Source organism: Candoia aspera, chromosome 1 (assembly GCF_035149785.1).
Source record: "Candoia aspera isolate rCanAsp1 chromosome 1, rCanAsp1.hap2, whole genome shotgun sequence".
In the NCBI taxonomy this organism is placed as follows: domain Eukaryota; kingdom Metazoa; phylum Chordata; class Lepidosauria; order Squamata; family Boidae; genus Candoia; species Candoia aspera.
The window spans coordinates 292,187,624-292,209,925 of record NC_086153.1 but is presented as its reverse complement, the minus strand read 5'-3'; the positions used below and the strand labels follow the sequence as shown (position 1 = coordinate 292,209,925).

Here is a 22,302-nt window from a genome sequence, read left to right as displayed (position 1 = left end):
ATGTTCTGTCCTTCAGGAGAGTTTGAAGCTGCAAAAAAAGCGTCATGAGAGAGGGGGGGGTAACAGGGGAAATATATGCATCAAACATGGCCACAGCCATTTGAGTGACATACATACTATCTAATATAACATTCAAAGGCTGTTCTGGGAAAAGAGACAAGGCTAGCAAAAAGGCGGCTAACTCAGCCTGTTGGGCAGATGCTTGTGGGCCTGTTAGGCGTTTATGCCATTTGCAATTATTTTGCCATGTACAAGCCCCTATGGTTTTGGAGCCGTCTGTAAAAACAGTGAGGGCTTCCTTGAGTGGCTGCTGAACGAACGGCGAGGTTAGTGTAAAGGGTACTGTTCGCAACAGTTGCAATCGAGGATCAGGGGGAAGATGGCATGACACCTGGCCACACCAGTCCTCCAAGGCATCCTGCAGTGCAGTGGAGTTTTGTAGGAGGGGTTCCCATTGAGTAACCTTAAGGGGAATGTACAGGGTGGAAACATCCAGTCCCATTAGGGCTCTAATCCTCTTCCGGCCTTTCTCAACAAGAGAGGCCATTTGTGCTGCTCTGGTGATGATGGATGTCTTAGGTGTGTGTGGCAAGTGTAGCCATTCTAAAATATGTAGATGTTTGTTATCAGACGTTTGGACAATGATGGCAGTTAATAATTGATGTGTCGAAAGAATGGCAAGAGAGGGTAGTTTGTCAGTGAGCGCACGGTCCACCCATTGGGTCGTAAGGACGGCATTGACCTGTTGTAGGGCGTGCAATTGTTGTTCTGTAAGGTATACCTTGTCAGCTGGGTTTGTCAAACCCACTAACGCTTGGAATAAAGGTGATAACATGGGTGTAGTTAAAGCAAGGTATGCGCGGGCCCAGTTAATGACCCCCAGACATTGTTGTAATTGGACCAAGGTGGTCGGCTGGGGAAGCGTGAGCATAGGTAGAAGTGGGGCAGCAGTGGAGGCTAAAACTTTGTGGCCTAGATATTGCATTGGATAACGAGACTGGACCTTTTCTGGTGCAACGTGCAACCCTGCCGTTGCTAGGGTGGTTAAAAGAATAGGAAAAGTTTTTTGAACTGTCCCTTTCGGGCCCTCAGCAGCGACTAAAATGTCATCCATATAATGATACACAAGAAAATGCGGAAATTGGGATCTATAGGGTTGCAATGCTTTATCGACAAAAAATTGGCACATTGTGGGTGAGTTCAACATGCCTTGTGGGAGGACCTTCCACTGGTACCGAGCAGTAGGCTTTGAATTGTTAAGTTCCGGTACCGTAAATGCGAAAATAATTCTGTCCTTTTGTGCCAAAGGTATGGAAAAAAAACAATCCTTGAGGTCTATTACAATAAGGTCGTGTCCTTCCGGAATCAAGTTGGGGTTGGGAAGTCCACACTGCAAAGGTCCCATGGGCTGAAGGATGGTGTTGATAGCCCTAAGATCCTGTAGGAGGCGCCATTTGCCAGACTTCTTTTTGATGACAAATACCGGAGTATTGTATGGGCTGGTGGAGGTTTCGATATGGCCTTCAATTAACTGCTGTTGGACCAAGATATGTAAGGCGTCCAGTTTCTCTTTGGTGAGTGGCCATTGATCAACCCATACCGGCACAGAGGTTTTGAGAGAGAGAGAGAGAGACCCTGAAGGGTCCTGTAAAGCCATTAGGGAAGTTGAATAAAAGCGTGGAACTGTGAAAGCAAGTCACGGCCCCATAGGTTACAGTGCAAAGGCAAGATATAAGGCTTTAGATACGCTGTAATATGAGAATGAGCAGTCACAGCAGAAAGCCAATGAGAGCTGACCTTAGCGGCCTGTGCTCCGCCTACTCCTTGCACCGAGGAGGCTTCGGCGATAGGCCAGGAGGAGGGCCATTCAGCGGAACGAATGACAGAGACGTCGGCGCCGGTGTCAATCAAGCCTTCGAAAGAGCGACCATTTAGTGTGACAAGGAGGGTGGGTTTAGAGGTTTGGACTGGTTGCTGCAAGGCAAACAATGATGGCATATCAGGAGAAGGGAGAAGTATGAGCGTGGCGACAATTGTTCCTTTATTTAAGGAAAAGCACCTATCTCCCACTCCTGCCAGAGCAATTTGTGTCAAATCTGATGAATCATACAAATAGGGAGCAGCAACCATTCCCTCAAGCGTAAGCGAGGAGTTGGGAATAAGCAAAGCAGGGGTAAGAGGAGGGAGGGGTTTATGCAGCGTGACAACAAGAGGAAGGGAAAGGACAGCCCCCGGATCGTCATACAAAAGATCCTCTGCCAACTCCACAGGGAAGCTGGTGATGGGTAATTCAGCCTTTGGGGCGGGGTTAGCTGACAACCCCCGATCTAGTTTTCCGAAGGCTGGTGAGGGGAGGAGTTATTGCGACATTGCGAGGCCCAATGATAGCCTTTGCGGCACCTGGGACAAGGAGTTTTAGGTTTGGAGGGGGGGGGCGGCCCCCTTTGAGTGGAAGGGGGCGCCCCACCTCCCCCGGGTGCACGGCATTGATTCTTAAAGTGGCCCGGCTTCCCACAATTGAAGCAATTTCCATGACGAGTGATTGCGAGGGCTTCCGGGGAATGGAGCTGAGGGGAGGGGTTAGTAGAAGGCAGCGAGGTGGTAATGGCGGCAGCGAGAGCGCTCACTTTGTGAGAGGTGGTACCAACGATTCTGCAGAGTTGCAGGAAGTCTGCAAGCTTTACACCCGGTTGATTGACTGCGGGTTGCAGAATGGTCTGGCAGTCATGATTAGCGTTAGAGAAAGCAAGTTTCATTAGCAGCTCATGTTTAGCCGTGGCATTATCAATTTGTCGGTCTAAAGCAATCTGAAGGCGACTTATGAAGGAAGCATATGGTTCATTTGGTTCTTGCATTATTTTCAAAAACGTTTGGGTGGATTGAGAGTCGGAATCATCCACTCTCTTGAGAGCATTCATGGCGCACATGTGAATAATAGCAAAACAACGACGGGGGGAGTTCTGTTGCTGGACTAAGGTTGCGAATTGTCCCTTTCCTAATAATTGATTTGCGGTCACCCCTGCGGGAAGACCTCTTCTAATTTCTACTTCCACCCCTTTGTCGTATTCAGATTGCCACACAACGTATTGCGCCGGGGTCATAAGCATAGAAAAAAGCATTTTCCAATCATACAATAACATAACAGTGTTAGCAGTAACTAAAGAGTCTAAAACTCCCCTAGTAAAAGGAGAGTGCAAGCCGTAGGTGGTTACAGCATCTTTGATTTGTTTCAAAACCTTAAGTTCAATATTGTTATACAAATTTCCTCCCGCCGCCCCTAGGCCGATGGTCATGGGAAAGGCAGAGGGACTCTCCATTTCCAATGAGAGGGGGGAGGAGAGGAGTTCAGTGATGGCGCCTCCTAGGGGGTGGTGTTGAGGGGAGTCGGGGGTTGGAGCTGAAGGGGGAGGAGGAACGGCTGGGTATGGAGGGGGTGGTGGTGAGGCAGCATCGAGATGGGCGGCAAGAGGGGGTGGGGTTTTTGGGCCGGGAGGAGAAGGGCAAGTTTCCGGGGAAGACGGGGGAGGGTAAAGAGTGTTGATGGCCGCCATAACAGCCTTCCAGGCAGTCAGAATAGGCACGGGTGCTCGTGGGGTATCATGAAAATATTTTCCTATCCTTTCCCAAGTGGATGCTTTGAGCGACCCCTCTGAAGGATAGACAGGGCAGTGTCTGTCCATGTACAGTAGGAGTTGAGTCACCGATTTTTTTGAAATGGGAAAGATGGTCGTACCGTTAGCCTTTTGACAAGAGTTAGCCTTCTTCACTAAATCATAAAGTTCGTCCCTATGAACTGACGAAACTTTGGAGAGTGGGGAGCCCATTACTTACGATTGCAGAGCCTTTTCCAGGTGCGTAGTAACGAGAGTGAAGGCAGTGCACCTCTAGACAGAGATCACACCGTGAGACCGAAGGGATCCCGGACGAGCCCCCAGTTGTCGCGTCACGCGACCAGTCCTTCGCCCTTCGGTCTATGGGATTCCCTGGGGGGGAATGAGCCAACGATTCCCTCGCAAGGGTGAGGTCGAAAAAACAACGGTAGGCACAGGATTCTTTTGTGTGTGGTGAGTGACGCTACATCTCAGGAGGTTGCTGGTACTGCCTCCTGGTGCCACGCCCCCACCTCCTTTTATTCAGCAGTTCTATCAGGGCGGGGGAGTGAGTACAAAGAGAATAGGGAAATACAAGTCATGCCCTGAGGCTACGTGAGAGACATGCAATCTAGCTGTGCAGTAATGGAGTCAGGTACGTCACACTCCCTGGCTTTTTCCATTATCCAGCGGATATTGGCAATTTGGTCTCTAGTTCCTCTGCCTTTTCTAAACCCAGCTTGTACATCTGGCAATTCTCGCTCCATGAACTGCTGAAGTCTACCTTGCAGGATCTTGAGCATTACCTTACTGGCATGTGAAATGAGTGCCACTGTTCGATAGTTTGAACATTCTTTAGTGTTTCCCTTTTTTGGTATGGGGATATAAGTTGATTTTTTCCAGTCTGATGGCCATTCTTGTGTTTTCCAAATTTGCTGGCATATAGCATGCATTACCTTGACAGCATCATCTTGCAAGATTTTGAACAGTTCAGCTGGGATGCCGTCGTCTCCTGTTGCCTTGTTATTAGCAATGCTTCTTAAGGCCCACTCAACCTCACTCTTCAGGATGTCTGGCTCTAGCTCACCGACCACACCGTCAAAGTTATCCCCGATATTGTTATCCTTCCTATACAGGTTTTCTGTATATTCTTGCCACCTTTTCTTGATCTCTTCTTCTTCTGTTAGGTCCTTGCCATCTTTGTTTTTGATCATACCCATTTTTGCCTGGAATTTACCTCCAATGTTTCTAATTTTCTGGAAGAGGTCTCTTGTCCTTCCTATTCTATTGTCTTCTTCCACTTCCGCACATTGCTTGTTTAAAAATAATTCCTTATCTCTTCTGGCTAACCTCTGGAATTTTGCATTTAATTGGGCATATCTGCCCCTATCACTGTTGCCTTTTGCTTTCCTTCTTTCTTGGGCTACTTCTAGTGTCTCAGCAGACAGCCATTTTGCCTTCTTGGTTTTCTCTTTCTTTGGGATGTATTTTGTTGCCGCCTCCTGAACAATGCTGCCAACTTCTGTCCAGAGTTCTTCCGGGACCCTATCTACTAAGTCCAGTCCCTTAAATCTATTCTTCACCTCCACTGCATATTCCTTAGGAATATTAGTGAGCTCATATCTAGCTGATCTGTGGGTCTTCCCTAATCTCTTTAGTCTGATCCTAAATTGTGCAAGAAGAAGTTCGTGATCTGAACTACAGTCAGCTCCAGGCCTTGTTTTTACCGACTGTACAGATGTCCGCCACCTTTGGCTGCAAAGGATGTAGTCAATCTGATTTCGGTGTTGTCCATCTGGTGAAGTCCATGTATAAAGCCGTCTCTTAGGTTGTTGGAAGAGAGTGTTTGTTATGCAGAGTGAATTGTCTTGGCAAAATTCTATCAGCCTGTGTCCTGCTTCGTTTTGTTCTCCCAGGCCATACTTACCTGTAATTCGAGGTGTCATTTGACTGCCCACCTTAGCATTCCAGTCTCCTGTGATGAAAATAACATCTCTTTTAGGCGTGTTGTCCAGTAGGTGCTGCAGATCCTCATAGAACTGCTCTACTTCAGCTTCTTCAGCATTTGTGGTTGGGGCGTATATTTGGATCACTGTGATGTTAGATGGCTTGCCCTGAATTCGAATTGAGATCATTCTGTCGTTTTTTGGGTTGTATCCAAGCACTGCTTTAGCCACTTTACTATGTATTATGAAGGCTACTCCATTTCTTCTGTGGTCCTCTTGTCCGCAGTAGTAGATCTGGTGGTCATTTGATGTGAAGTGGCCCATTCCAGTCCATTTCAGTTCACTGATGCCCAGAATGTCTATCTTTAATCTTGACATCTCACCAATAACCACATCCAATTTGCCCTGGCTCATAGATCTTACATTCCAGGTTCCGATGGTGTGTTGATCCTTAGAACATCGGATTCGCCGTTCACCACCAGCACCGTCGGCCGCTAGCCGTCCTTTCGGCTTTGAGCTAGCTGCGTCATCACGTCTGGGGCTAGTTGAGCTCATCCTCTGTTCCTCCCCAGTAGCATTTTGACCATCTTCCGACCTGGGGGTCTCATCTTCCGATGGTATACCGACATATCTCTGGTTGTACTGATCCATTTAGTTTTCACGGCAAGAATACTGAGGTGGGTTGCCATTACCTTCCCCAGGGATCGCATTTAGTCTGACCTCTCTGTCATGACCTTCCCGTCTTGGGTGGCCCTTCACGGTTTAGCTCATGGCATCATTGAGGTGCTCAAGCTCCAGCACCACGACAAGGTAACGATCCTTTGCTGAAGCATTAAATTTTAGGCTGACCATATATTTTTTTTTTTTTTTTTACCCAAATGCTGGACAGTCCTGTGATCATCTAAGAAGAGTATATATCATAAATAGAAAAATAATATTGACTTTGCTTGTGGGAGGCTGGCAGGGAGTGTCGGAAAGCACAATCATGTGACTGCAAGGATGCTGCAATGGCCACAGCTTTGCAAATAAAACTGGTCTTAACACTGTGGAAATTTCAGTTCCACAGGAGTAATGGGTCCTGGATTTTTTACACATTCTTTAAGTTAGCAGATTTTAGGTACCTTGAATCAAAAATTGTTGTGGTATAATGCACTATTTGGGCTAACTTGAGGGTACAGACAGACAAACAGATAAACACAATGAGAGTTTTAGTAGTATATTGATGGTATCATTCACCAAAATAGAGGAAGGAGTAAAAGAAAGAACATTTGGTTGCAGATTTTCCTGGCTATAGTAAAGGTCAAAAAAGAACAACAATCAGAAAAATTACTACATTTTTATTCTAATTTTTATAGTTGAAGATAGAAAGCACACTTGCAAGATATGCTAAGATAGGGTTTGCATTAATTATGGTTCAAAGACTCTTGAAATAATTTAGCTAACCATAACCAATATTTTAGTAATCCTCTGCCTTTCACTAAATATTCCAGCTACCCTTATGGTGGTCAGGCATTTGAAAAAATATTTTAAAGAACAGAAATGGTCTAATAAGGGTATCTAATAAATGCATCAAAAATGTATGTAAAACATGCTTGTGTTATCTTTAAAAGTCACTTCTAATAGCATCCATTACATGTACAGCAACTGTTTGACAATCCTTTGCCAGGTTTGTGCAATTAACTGAAAGTCAAAACCGGTCTTCAGTTAATAATTGAGCAAGCTAATTTGTAACAGGGATCTGCTTACAATTACAAGAAATCAAAACAGTGAGTGTAAATAATGCAATATCAAGGTATCAGAAAAGATTACGTCCATCACAGTTACACAAATAAGCAGTATTTGTAAATGTATTTATACTTATATGGAAAACTAGAACTACTAATGAATTAATCTAATAGAAAATGATGACATACAATACATTAAAGTTCAAAAATTTCTAGATCTTCAGGGCTTGTAAATCAGGATTCAACTGCATCCAGAGTTTGTTCAAAGGTAAGCCTGAGTTGTGCACCCAGCCATTAGCAAGTGGACTATACATATTCACTACTGATTCTATTTTAAGGCCTAGCTATTTTGTTGGAAAAATTAGTACAATCTTGTTCTCCACAGCATAAAATAAAGAAGTTCCATTATTTAAAAAAAAGTTACTTAGATATTTTTAAAATATGATATTTTAAAGAAACTTTCATGCTGCAGTTGCTAACACCTGTACTGCTACCTACTGCCAGATGTTTCTGAAGAGGTATGAACAGGTAACAATCTTTCTATGTTGCAATGAAAGTATTAGAAGCAAGCTGTATTATTAAACAACACTAGTAATAACAATCGTAACAATAACAACTTCCTCCAGTTCCCTCCAGTTCCATATCACTATCTACTTCCTAAACTGATACATTCATATTCATCATGCTATTCTGTTTTGGGATAAGCAATGTTGTGCAAAGCACAGAAAAATGGTAAGAAACAGTGAACAAAAAAAATAAAGGCAGAATATAAGAGAGAGAAAAAACCTGACTATATCTGGTTATGCCAGCATCATTTGTTGTATCTCTCTGTATCTTTCTATAAATGTAAACTATCTTTGCTTGTACCATATGCATATACTAATTCAGACACTGACTTTTGTTCTTTAAACTTCTTACCTTTCTCTTTGGACAGTCTCATTAACTCCATCCAGCCATTACTTTAAATGTCTTTTCCTTCCACTCAACCAATTTATTCTTTCTTCAGATACTTGTCCTGAGATTTGATATTCATTCATTCTCTCTGTATGATCAGGCAATTTCAGCATACTTCTTTTGTGTGGATCACTCATTTGTATTGATCACTTATTTGTTCTTCACCCTACTGTTTCTTATACACAAAATATATGATAGGCCCCTTGTTCACCTTTAGGAAAGTCGTTAAAACCTGCCTTTTTTCCAAGGCATGAATGGTCCTCTTTGGGTTGTTTTGTTATGGTGCCTGGTTGCCATTTTATATTTTGTATCTCATATTTACATATTGTATATGTTTTAATGTTATGCGGGGTTTTTTGGTTTATTGCTCGTTTTTTTTTGGCTGTTGTAACACCACCCAGTCACATTGTTTGAATTGGCCACCCTTATAAATCTAGTAAATACATAAATAAATGTTACCACATGCACTTAAGTATCCCATTCCCATGCATTTACCTTACTTTTATGATTCTCCCAACACGCCAACTCTCCCTTCCATATAACTGGATAGAAGCCTATTTTTATCACAGCCATTTTTTTCTTCTTTCAACAAACATCATTCCTTGCAACAGATGACATGCTACCCATTACTTGTCTAGCAGTGTTTCACATCTTACTGTTTTTCTATCCATTTTCTCATCTTCAAAAAATGTTCTGCCAGGGTACACAAATTTATCTATTTGCTCTAATCTGCTCCCCAAAGAAACAGATTCCAGAAAAGAGCAAGGAAGGTACATGAATAATGCTAGGTCCTATTTCTGGGCATCTCTTCCTCCCACACCTCTTCTCCCACCCCATGGACTGACAAATTCTGGGAAGCTCCCTGAATTCGTATGTTGTTTTAAAATCCATTCAATTGTGTTTGATTCTCAGAGACTGCCTGGACAAGTCCCTACCATTTTCTTGGCAAGGTTTTTCAGAAGTGGTTTGCCACTGCCTCCTTCCTAGGGCTGAGAGAAAGTAACTGATCCAAGGTCACCCAATTGGCTTTATGCCTAAGGCAAGACTAGAACTCACCCTCTCTCAGTTTCAAGTCTGACGCCTTAATCACTACACCAAACTGCATCCTATATTTTGCATCCTACATTTATAACTGGCTGGCTCACAGGTATCAAAGTATTTTATGTAAAATAATGCAAATTTGAGAGAATTTGCATTATTTTACATAAAATACTTTGATACCTGTGAGCCAGTCAGTTATAAATGTAGGATGCAAAATATAGGATGCAATTATAATAAATATTTGCTACAGCGACCAAGCTTCCAAAAATCACAAGATTCCCCCGCTGACTGGGAATTGCTTGATCACAACACACATTCTTATAGAAGAGATTAGTACTGGAAACTGAAGAAGGAACTCCTGGAGGCATGCAGGTAAGTCAGAAGAAGCAGATCTTTCACAAATCAAGTGCTAAATATCAAGTAGACAAACATGTTACATTTAGAGGCCTGATTTTTAAGCACCTACACTTCCTTAAGCTCTCCTGACTAGGAGCCTTTACCTGTGCTATATAACAGCTCCCAAGAAACGCCTGCCTGCCATGTGCGACACGGCATGACTATCATATACCCGTCTTCTTCCATGGGTCATTCTCCAGGCGTGCTGGGCTAAGGCTCCGACCACCAGGTGATAGGGGCTGTACTTAAACACATCTTGAAGGCAGAAGAACATGCGACGCTCCTTTTCGTTGCGCGGACCTCCTCCGGCCTAACCCTCTATGGACGGGTGGCGCCGTCACCTGGCCGGCCCCAAAGCGGGAAGGACGCCGTGCGCGGAAGAAGGCCTTATTCTTCTGCCCCAGAAAAGTGACCGAAAAGGTAGCTTCACCTCCGTCGCGCCTTGTCCGAGGGAAGACTGAGGCATGGCAGACGAGGCACGGTAGGAAAGAGCCAGGCGGCCCGTGGACCTGACGCGCGTGCGGGACACTCACCTGCTCCTGATCCATGGCGTAGGCGGCGGCGGCAGCGACTGGGGCGCAATACAAGGAAAGAGCAGAGAGCCCCTGCTCCATAGTCCCCCTACTCCGAGTGAGGGATATTCCCCCCGACGATTACGCCAGGCCAAGCCCTCCTCCGGGGCGGAGGCCCTGGGAAGTGAGCTCACAGAGAGGCCGGTCCGCCCGCCGGTCTCACCCCGCCTTGGTGGTTGCTAGGATACCTCGTAGAACTGGCTCTCTGCGGTGCCCTGGCAACAGACGTCTGCCGAGCCAGAGGAGGTGGGTCCGCCCGTTTGATGACAGAAGGACGTCGTCGCATGGCATTAAACTAGGGCCTTCGTTCTGCGAAAGCACGGCGAAGCACGCGAATGCAGGCGGTTGGCACATTGCACTGTAGATATAAACCGCTTTCAGGGTCTTTTCCCACGTGCACCTAAACACGGTGCAAATATCCCCTGGCAACATCTTTTTTCCCTATGACGTTGCCTTCATCTTGTCACCAGCCCACACTTGAGGCAGATTCAACAAATCTTACCACAGTCACAGCGAGACCCACTTCACTGGCCCTTAGTGGCATGGTCAGGTGAACCCTAGGAAGTGAAATGTGCCAGTTCCTATTGGCCACTTTAGGCTGCTGTGGGCAGTCCAGGGCACTGTCCTCCGGGGCCATTTTCACTTGGGCAATGGAAGAGTCCTGATTTTTTTTGGACTCCAGAGCTTTCCTCTCTGGCATAAAGATACTGTCAGCGGGAAAACCTCCCAAAAGAATTCCAATCCACAAGGTTCGATGATACAGAGAAAAGAGTTTATTTGTAACGCATTTGCAAAGGCGGGTTCCCTCCATGCAGGTGCAGGAAAGAACCAAGAACAAGGTTAACACCAACTTTTTATACCCTAATCTGTCCTCCCCCTCTTGTTGAGGGCTCAGCTCACAATCTTCTTGTTTCCCAAGCATTCTTGAGTTAGTTACTAAGTTTATGTGTTTATGTGTCCGGGATGATTCTGCCTCCTTATCTCTTTCTCCTTTCAAAGGCTAATCCCACTCAAACACCTCTTTGTAGACGCCAGCTACTCTATACAATCAGCTATAAATTCCTAACCTAAACGGCTCTATCTGACACGCATATCCTCAGCCCCACGGGTTCAGGGTCCGGTCACCCACCTGTGGCTAACTCCCTTTTTCTTCTCTCATGAGTTTGAGGCATGTTCAGGGGATGCTCTTCACCCCCCCCCTCACAATACCAACAACCAGAGTCCAGATTTTTTAACCCAGCTGCTTCCCCTGAAGCCACCAGATGACCTATGAGTTTACTGTCTTGGAGACTTGGATTTGAAAACCCATGTTTAAAAACTGCCTGACTAAACAGCTGACAGGTGTTTAGTGCAGCAGGAGGGTATTCTCCCACTGCACTATACAACCTCTTTCCACACCTGTCTGTCTCACTTCCTTTTACTGACCTTTGGTGAAAGGTGAAAGGTCCCCTGTGCAAGCACCGAGTCATGTCTGACCCTTCGGGGGGACGCCGCTTTCGCGACGTTTTCTTGACAGACTATATTGGGGTGGTTTGCATTGCCTTCCCCCGTTGTCACCTTTACCAGCCTGCAAAGAATATCAGAGTACATTGTGAATTTGTGTGTGCTGGAATTGTAGAAGCAAAATAAAAAATTAAATAATATTCTCCTATGTTTTAAAATATAAAATCCAGTTGATAAGTTGTACATGTTTTCATCCTCAGACAAGACACACAATTCCCTTGGAAACTGGAAAACCAAATGGATACAAATGCTGGACAGTCTGTATATTAATGATAATTTTGTTTCCCATTAACTTTAGTAAAGTCTTGGGTACAATATCACATCCACCCCATATTTAATAGAACAAAATTTGTATGTATACAGTCTATTACTGTCAGCCATCTGTGATCTGATATATACATACCAGACAAGGGCAGTTGGGCTTTTGCAACATGCTAAATTAAAAAACCAAACATTATAAATTAGCGTTTTGTTAACCCAGCTGGTATACCTTCGTCAGCTGGATGAGAGTCACACTGAATTCTCCTAACGCAGGATTTACTACACCATCCCTGATAGATGACTATCCAGCCTCTGAAAACCTCCAGCGAAGGAGAAGAAACCACTCCATTCAGTAACCTGTTCAAATGACTGACAGCTTTTAACTTGTCAAGTTCTTCCTAATGTCTAATCTGTATGTATGCCCTTGACATTTCATCCCATTAGTTCAAGTGAGAGTAAGTCTGAACCCTCTACAATGTAACTGCCCTTCAGATATTTGAAGACAGCTATCATGACCCCTCTCAACCTTCTCTTCTGCAAGCTAAACATACCTTTATCTTTTAACCACTCCTCGAAGGACTTGGTTTCCAATCCTTTCACCATTTTGGTAGTCCTTTCCTGGACTTGCTCCATTTTATCAGTATCTTTTTAAAACTGGGATGTGAAGAACTGCACACTATACTCCAAGTGAGACCTGATCAAGGCAAAGTAGAGCAGGATAATTACTTCCCACAATCTGGACTGTATGCTCTTCTTGATGCCTGTGGTGTTATCGGCTTTCTTTGCAGCTGCATTATACTGCTGGGTCCTGTTAAGCTTGTGATCCATTAGTACACACACATATCTTTTTCATATGTGCTGCTCTTGAGCCACATTTCCCTCATTCTCTACATGGTTCTTTCATTTTTCTTACCTAGATGACTTTACATTTCTTCCTGTTAAATTTCATAGGATTTGAACAGGATCTCCTATTCAAGTGTTATCTTGCTTATTTTTAGCATACGACTATTAAGGTTGTACAAAACATTTGAAAGGGGTGTTTCATAAACTATGTTAGCACAACCAATCTTTCCCCCCCCAAACCATTAGTAAGAGTAGAGATGCTGCAGCTGGAAAAGCTCATTCCGTGACCATTGTAGCCTCTGGCCAAAAGGGAGAGTTAAATCCTGATTTGATGCTAGGTGTGGACTAAAATGACATGTTAGAAAAAACATTTAGGAAAAGCCATGGCTACAAACAGGTTAAGGCACTCAACTTTAATAACCCATGATCCAGGTTTAAGCATTACATGTAACCGGAATATAGTTTAGTATGACATATGAACTACGCCTTCCCAAACTCTTCATAGAAAGTTTGTAGTTCTTATACTTTCAGAATGCAAATAATTCTATAGTCCTTTAATCAATAACTTGTAAGAGGCTCCAGTTAGGGTTGTGCAAAAGCAATGTGTTCTTCAAAATCAAATCACAATTATCTGAAAAATTTGCTTGGCTTGATTTTGAAGAAAGCCAAGCAAATTTTTCAGATAATTGTGACAGCATTCCAGTGTACATCAAGGGATTTGGTCAAAGTTGTATCCAAATATCTGAAGGGCAGTCACATTGTAGAGGGTTCAGACTTTCTACATGAATGATGTGGTATTTTTACTGTGGATGGGATGTGAAGAAGAACAAAGGATTTGACATAAACACAGCTATTATTATATCTGGTCCATAGAAATGCCGAGAATCGGACACAATTGAACGGATATCATTATCATTATTTTATCTTGGCATAGAATTGAAGTTAAACCTGAAGCTGTAACTGATTTGAACACCCCTACAACAAATTTACACGAAGAACATTTGCTGGGGACATTGGTTCTTCCAAATTGTCAATCCTTTTTAAAAGTAATGAACTATTTGGGGCACATTTTGTAAGTCTTAGGATCTAGTGAATAGAGCAAATTGAGTACAGTATCAGGAAACAAGACACAATTGTATTATCATTGTCTAAACTTGCCTCAAGGGAGGGTGCAACAAGAACACCAAAATTCATTCTTGAAGCACATTGATAGCAGTAAACATGTCCTTGCAACAAATTTATTTCTAAAGTCCAGTGTAAGCAAAAAAAACCCAGCTCTTAAATTTACAACCATTTAAGTTTATTTTACAATATATTTGTGACAAATTGGCATTAACCAAAGACCTGAATTGTTTACAAATATAACAGTTGCCATTTGAGACAATTAAAAAGTTCCTCTAAATATTAAATTTATACATGATTTAATTATTTTAAACATGTCCAAGTTAACGTTAAAACTGAAACAGAAATAAACTGAAGCAAAAATATAACCACTTTGTAGACTTAAAACTGGAAATTCTCCAGACTGATGTTTCAGAAGTATAAGGCTGCATTAATGTTCTCCACAGCAGAAAAGGAGATCTCATTCTTTTACAAATATTCCAGCAAATAATGGTTAATCAAGTCAGTTTATTAAGGCTGCTTTTACATGTTATTGAATCCCATCATGCCTTTTATGTTTCCAGCAGCACCCTGTTGAAACTGGCGCATCATTGACTGCAATCCTGCCATGCCACCTGGAATGAAATATTAAAGTTAAATATGGGCACAATTACAATTTTGGGGAAGCCTTATACAATAGAACATTTATATAGAAACTAAAGCTGATATCTAAAGAACTACAGAAATACGTAGGTCCCTGCAAATTATTTTTTCTACTGCTTGTTAAACAGTAACCCTTCATGTCACATTCAATAACTCCTTGGTTTCAAAAACAGTTGCAAAGAAAATTGTAGTGGAACAATGATGTGCCATGCAAAATAGAATGCATAAAAGTTTCTACTAATATTGGTAAACTCTTGGTTAGTTATAAAGAAATTCTTTGCATCCCAGACATTGTGATACATGAAATTAAATGGAAAAAAGACAGAGAAAACTGCACTCAAAAAGTAGATGTGGTAGGTATTAACAAAATAGAGAAAAATAAATTAAATCGTAACTATTAAGGTTATTAAGCTGCACCAGCTCTCAAATAATCCAGTAGTTACAAGATCTCTGGCAAATGTAAGACTGTACATAATAAATTTGCCTCAATGTTGTTTGGAAGAAAAATCAGTATTCAGAGCTGTTTTCTATTGCATGAAACTCATAAAGCTTCTAAACTACCTTTATTCTACAATTTGGTACTTCCAAGAAATAACATAATGTCCGTCATTTAAATTTTTGAAACAACACAGAAAATATCAGACATTCAGCAGTTTAATTCAGTTTACTGAAAAGTATTGTGAAATATTTACTTTTTTCACTCCAGCACACTAATATGTACTGCACCATGAACAATTTTGTCACAGCAAAAACACTTTCTGAGTTCAGTCTCTAAGAGGTACAGAAGGCGGTCTTTAAATACTTTATGGAACTGTTAGGAGCCAGTAGCTTTCAAGCCCACTCCTGCAGCAAGCAAAGAAAAAGCATAATTACCCATATGATGAAGAACTCTGGGATCCATCATCTTTGCCATCTGCTGGTTCAGTTTTGCCATCTGGGATGGATTTACATTCTTTGACATGTCACCTCCTTAAGAGAAATAAAAAAAGGAGTGATAAGGAAAGAAAGAACAGTAATGGGATATATCAAAGTATTTTCATTTGATTAAAATGAAAATTCTCTCAGCCTCTTCTGATTGGTGTGCTGGCAGCTAAGCATTTTAAGTAATCTGCAGAATCAAAATCAGCCTCACGGTCAGAGTGATTGCTAGAGACACCAGTTCACATAAGCAATATAAATAAATGTTGCAGCTTCTCATCTGTTCAGTATGGGTTAATGATAGTTTTTTGCAGAAATTTCTTAAATGTATGAAAATACTTTTCTTCCTATCAAGAATTTGTGCAGATTAGGTGCCTTTGTAATTTCAAGAACTAATTAGCATATAAAGTTTCCACTAAAGATGCTACTAGCTTTTAAAAAGTTAATCTCTACATACCAAATTGTACAAGACAAGACATTAAAATTGTTGTTATAAGGAAACGGAGAATTTATGGGCTGCATCCATAAACACTTCTGATCATGTAGTAAGACTTCACCTCTTCCTCCCTTCCATGTGTCTCCCAAATCTGCTCCGTGGAGGATTCCTCAATCTTTTGGGGCAGATATGTGATAGGTGGTAGGAGACTGTAACAGGTCAGAGAAGAAATCTGTCCCATCACTAACTGCTGCTGCTGGATACCTTAGATTCAATCCTATGACTCTAGTATTAAGCAACTGAGTCAATCCAGAATGCCCAATATATGCATGTATAATAAATATTCAAAATATGTACTGATTCTCACCTTTGAAAAGTCCTTTAATGCCTCCCATCTTTTTTACCATTTGTGCAAATTTTGTGTACTGCGTCAGGAGTTCTTGGACATCTCTAGTTGAAACACCAGAACCTCTTGCTACTCTTTGGATTCTTCCTGGTTGCTTACTGAAAACTTTGGCTCCATCTGTACTATCTAGTTCTATAATTTAGAGAAGCAATGGATAAAGGAGGAATTCTTCATGTACAACAGTGTTAAAATGTAGACATGTCAATTTACAGATTTTTTAAAAAGGTAATTTCTCTCAAAATTCTCTACCACCAGATTGGTACTGTTCTATACCTTAAGCCACAGAAACTTAAAAAAAATGAAGTAACTACTACAGATTCAATATAATTAGTAAGGCTGTAATTAAACATGCTTAAAAAATAAAAATTGTAGGTTTGGATTCAATTTGTTAGTGAAGCTCCCAAACTATGAGGGATGGGGCATCATAGAAAATTGGCATCCTATTTCTTTTCTCCAGATACAAGTCTGTGTTGATCTTGGTTCCCCCCAATAAACAGAAGAAGCCTTTCCAGCCACAGAGGGGAAAACTGGATGTTAAATCATTATGATTTAAACATTTAAATCATAATGAATCACCAAATGAAAAATATACAAATATACATGTTTTGGATTTTTCATTATTCTGACAACAGAATAAACAAGTTTCAGCCCTTGTCATTCAGTTATGCTAGAAATATTACCTTGATCATTCATACTGTCCATTATTGTCATCAGTTTTTTTAGCCTTGCCATTGATTCCTGTTCATTGCCTTTACTCATGAAATCTGTTCCAAAACCAGGGATCATACCCTATAATAATTGCAAAAAAAGTGTTAAAAGCCACTTCAAAGTGAACATTAATATGGTGTGCAGTTTTTAAATAAATAATTTTATTATAGTTACCAATATTTGACTGAAGGGCCCCATTTTCATGATGTTTTGGAACTGTTCATACATGTCTCTCAATGTAAATTGACCTGAATGGTTAAAACATTAAATTGTCATTATTAAACTTGTACACTGTAAATCAGATGGTTCATCCCATCTTTCCAAACAACATGAACAAGAGAATTAAACTGCTAAACACTGTGATATTAGGAATGTTTGGGGCATAGCTTACCATGTTTTAGTTTCTCTATGAGTGCCTCATTGTCATCTAATTTCAATTCATTTACTTTATCTATCAATCCTTCAATATCTCCCATACCTGTAATATAAAATATACTTCTTCAGCAACTGAAACACAATCCATTACAACTGAGAAAAAACACAATTTTAGTAATTAAATTTGTGTAGTAAACAATACATACCAAGAAGTTTACTGATAAAAGGCTGTGTTTTAAAAGGTTCAAAGTCATCTATATGTTCTCCAGTTCCAATAAAAATGATTGGACTTTTAGTTGCAGCAACTCTGTAGTGAAACAGTTTAGATTTTTGTATCTTGGCCCCAAAACAGAAAAGATTTAAGAAAAGAATGGAATACGTCTCCCATGCATTAAAGTTTTGAAATTTGAAGAATTCGCTCAACCCTGATAGTTTTTCCTCTCACTACCAACAAAATACAGTAAGCAATTAAGAAACAATAGTTCTTCATGCTTCCATTTCCCCACAAAGCAAAGCTAAAAGAGCTGGAAATGTATTAAATGCAGGATCAACTCTGTGCTTTCAGAACTCTTTATTTTATGCAGCTATTTATAGGCATCACAATGTTGCTTAGCCCGTTATTAAATAAAAACTACTTACGCACTAAGTGCTCCACCTCCCTTGGCATGGCCATCAAGTTTTGTCACAATTACAGAAGCAACATCAACTTTATCTTTGAAAGCCTTTGCTTGAGCTTCACAGGCTTGACCGATAGAGGCATCCATCACATAAACTATATTATCTGGTTGCTGGAAGCATTGACACAAACAAGGGGACACAGAAATCAGGAGCTCTTATCCTTGCTCACTTCAAAGTGATAATAAACTGTAGATCATGTTAACCATCTAACAGTGGTACACTAGTTTCATTAAGGGAGATAACAATGATTCACTCCATGAATACACAGATTTATTCTAAATTTAAATTACTTTAATGTGTAACAAAGAGTCATATCACAGTTGGGAAGCACACTTCAATTTAAGTAAATAAACCCAAGATTCAGTCCTTTGTGTCTTCAGGTAAGGGGGGAAAAACCCTTGCCTCGATCCTGGAGAGCTGCTGCCAGTGGTTGTAGATGATTTGACCTAAATGAAATCTTTGTCCAATTCAAATTTTGGTTCAATTTCTAATTTCCTACTTTTTGTCTCTGTGTGTCTTCATAGCACATTTACTCTATTAGCAGTCTTCATACATTTATTCTAGCATCAGTGTATTGAGTTCTGTTAGCTCTTAAATGGCGACCATTTTGAGGGTGTTAGTTTCTTCACAACTGTTCCAGATTCAAATAGAAATGAAAGCTGTTAATCCTACACACCCTTTTTCTAGTTCCACTGAATGCAGAGGATGTCAGGCAGCATATACATTTAATTAATTATTATTAATTTTTAAAAATTATAGATGCTTATAAACATGGCACATTGATGTGCATATTTTACAGCTGTTTATTTACAACATCCTAGTAACTACAATTTTAGAAAAGGAAATAACTCTATAGTCTCCTAATAAAACAATAATTGAAAGATAAAGGACATTTCCAATTCAAAATTGCTTATTGGCCAATGGTACCTATATGGACTTTCACCCATGTATCAAGATTTCTTTGTTCCATTCCATACCAATTCAGATCTGCTGCAAAGAATCCATTATTTTTCTAGAACAGATTTGTGAGGCATGCATTAGCATATGACCCACAGTGGAAATGATACCTACTTAGCATTCAAGAAGCTAAGCTAAGCTTCTGGAAGAACTTTCATTCAGCATTACCCAAACAATACTTACTATGGCATTAGCAACTTGTAACATTTCTTCAAACAAAGAGTCTTCCTGCTTGTGACGACCACTTGTATCAACTATTATTATTTCAAAGTTCTCATTCTTAAATTTTTCAACACCTTCTGAAGCAATAATTACAGGATCCATCTCTGTGTAACTAGTTCAAAGGAAAACACATGCTTAAAATGATAAAAAGTTATAAAATTACTCAGAAGCAGGTGATGAGCTATTCTCTGGGGAAAGCAACTATCATCAAAACAGGCAAGCTAGGAAGGGAGGGAGGAAGACAGCCATCATGTGGTGGGAGGGGATCAGATAGCTTAGGCTCCATTGTACCAGTCAAGAGTTGCCAAGGAGCATGCTGTGAATGCCTCATTAGTCACTGCTGAGCTTACCTTCATTTATGGGTTAATAAATTAGCTATCAAGACTAATTTATTTAAAATGGAGAATCCTAATAAATTTTATCTATAAGAAAACTACTTTTCCTGGTTTTTACCAGTTTTATTTTTTGTAATCACATAAACACATTTACAATGAGAGCGAGTTGGTCTAGTGGTTAAGGTGTTGGGCTAGAAACCAGGAGACTGAGAGTTCTAGTCCCACCTTAGGCATGAAAGCCGGCTGGGTGACCTTGGGCCAGTCACACTCTCTCAGCCCAACTCACCTCACAGGGTTGCTGTTGTGGGGAAAATAGGAGGAGGAGGAAGGAGTATGAGGTATGTTCCCCGCCTTGAGTTATTTATAAAAATAAAAAGGCGGGATTAAATAAATAGGTAGGTAGATAGATAGGTAGGTAGGTAGGTTTTAGCATGTTGTATGAATCTAGCTACCATAATCAAAATTAAACCACAACAGAGGGAGAGCACACAATAGGGCTGGGACATGCATCATAAAGGGGTGTGCAAAACACCTCATTTCAAATATCTTCCGCACAAAACATCCCATTAGAATGTCCTGTTCCAAACACAAGACTGTAGTTTTCAGTGTGAAATGGGGTAATTTCAAGCTCAAAAATAAATTCAAACCATTTCCAGAATGCTCAAAGCAACCTGCATAGCACTAGAAAGATTGTTTTGTGAAGTTACATGCTTAAACCAGTTTGAAACAAAGCATTTTGTGTACCCCTGCATCATGGCAATAAGAAAAGGCTTGGAAATAAAGCTGAGTTAAAACAGTAGAACTCAGCTTAATATATCAAATGAGTTTTCCATATTTTTTTCCTTTCGTAGACAAGTCATGACTCTCTTTCTTCCATAGAAACAATTACTTGCAGTAACAGACATTGGATATTTTTAAATTTGGAATGTTCATTGTTAATTTGACTCTTTAACTAAACAATTCAGTTTAACTCCAAAATGTCTGATAAATACATGATATGGTATATGCTATGATATAGATATAGATAAAAACTTAGGAAGGCATCACATAAATATGGAATAGCATGTCCATTCATTATTCCAGAAAAACTGCTGAGCTTGGTAAACAGAGGTATTTAGAGCTGTGATAATAGACAAATTAATTACAAGAAATAGTTATGCAATTAAGTTTACACAATCTTCAATGTACTTGTATTACAGGTGGGAGCAGCAGTGCAATGTGTAATTAAATGAAATAGTATGATGGTATTCTTCCATGAATTTCTACTTATATCTGAACATATTCTTACTTGAGTTTAAGGCATTAAACTCAAGTAAGCTATTTAGCTTTTTGTATAACTCTGATAAATATTAACCAAGACAATATCACAATAAAATTCTAGCTTTATCTAAATCTGTGTAGTGAACTTCTACAGACATAATCTCAAAACTGGATAATCCATTTTTACATAATTATACATACCTCCCATAAAATGGAATTCTTGCTTTCGTTGCATTCTGTTTTAACTGATCAAAAGCACCTATAGAAAGTGAATATTGTTAGCCATATAGAACATATGAATCTATCAAAAACAAAGTAACTAAAAATAATTAGCCACTGCACCTGCTCTGTAAGTGTCTGCACATATCAAACATGTCTTCCAGCCTTTCTTCTGGTAATAATATGCCAACTGTTATTAAAAAAAATAAAGATGTAAACTTATAAGCTACTATTAAAAACCCTTTTTTTGTTTTCATTCATTTGAAGTTGCCCATACAAAGACTGAAACATCTATCTTCTATCAGCTACATTAAGGTACAAACAATTATGGAGCTAAACTATAGATCTAGTCTGTCTACTACTAATTACGTGTTCTCATGCTCTACCATGGTCATTTTTATCTTGTCAACTTTGCCAACTATAATGCAAGCAGCCTTTTCATATTTATTAGAAAATCTAATAAATTCTAGATACCTGGATTACAAAAGCCTGTCTTTCAGTAAGACCTAACATATTTATTACACAAGGGGCAATGAACCATGCAGAAGCTGGTCTGCATCATGGGTCATATATCATACTGGGCTGGAAACAATATACAGGTAGTCCTCAACTTAAGACCATTCATTCAGCGATGTTCCAGTCCCAAAGTTACAGCTGTTACAGTGCCCCCCCAGTCACATGATCAAAATTCAGTCGCTTGGCAGCCCACCCACACTTACCACAGGGGTGCTTCAACTCCCCCCCACATATCTCCCCCATCTACGCCCTTTTGGCCCCCTACACTCTGCAGCCCCTGCTGCCCTAGCTGACCTTCGCCATCTTCTTGCTCCCACTGCTGACCAAGCATGCCTGGCCTGGCCCTTCGCAAGGCAACTGTTGGCCACACAAGGCTTTCTTCCCAAGGTTGCACATGGTGGTTTCCTTGCAAGACTTGGGAAAGATGGCCCACGTGTCCAGCAGTTGCCTCATGAAGGGCCAGGCCAGGCCAGGCACGCCTCATCAGCAGCACGAGCAAGTTGGCGAAGGTCAGCTGGGGTGATGGAGTGGCAGAGGCCACAGAGTGCAGGGTGGTGAGGGTAACTGCAGCTGGGTCTGGGCTGGGGTAGCTGGGGCTTCCCAGGGCACTGTGGCTTTGTGCCACCCTGCTGGGGTGGCTGAGGCTTCATGCTGCACTGCAGCTCAGGGGCTTCTTGC

At 40.9% G+C, this 22,302-nt stretch overlaps 1 protein-coding gene across 3 annotated transcripts in view; it reads right to left on the bottom strand.

The window, feature by feature from the left end:
• The window catches only part of SRP54 (signal recognition particle 54), a 54,098-nt gene that overhangs the window by 15,763 nt on the left and 16,033 nt on the right, over positions 1 to 22,302 (bottom strand). For 2 of the 3 annotated variants that reach the window (XM_063290042.1, XM_063290044.1), the window contains exons 6-16: positions 21,232 to 21,298; positions 21,091 to 21,148; positions 19,256 to 19,406; positions 18,077 to 18,225; positions 17,644 to 17,744; positions 17,454 to 17,540; positions 17,237 to 17,310; positions 17,035 to 17,143; positions 16,316 to 16,486; positions 15,468 to 15,563; positions 14,109 to 14,566 (exon numbers count right to left, since the gene is read on the bottom strand). In XM_063290042.1, the coding sequence (XP_063146112.1) occupies positions 14,475 to 14,566; positions 15,468 to 15,563; positions 16,316 to 16,486; positions 17,035 to 17,143; positions 17,237 to 17,310; positions 17,454 to 17,540; positions 17,644 to 17,744; positions 18,077 to 18,225; positions 19,256 to 19,406; positions 21,091 to 21,148; positions 21,232 to 21,298 (1,155 nt within the window). In that variant the 3' untranslated portion in view covers positions 14,109 to 14,474. Of the gene's footprint in view, positions 1 to 14,108; positions 14,567 to 15,467; positions 15,564 to 16,315; positions 16,487 to 17,034; positions 17,144 to 17,236; positions 17,311 to 17,453; positions 17,541 to 17,643; positions 17,745 to 18,076; positions 18,226 to 19,255; positions 19,407 to 21,090; positions 21,149 to 21,231; positions 21,299 to 22,302 lie in introns of those variants that run through there. The other variant, XM_063290045.1, reaches the window with a different exon arrangement.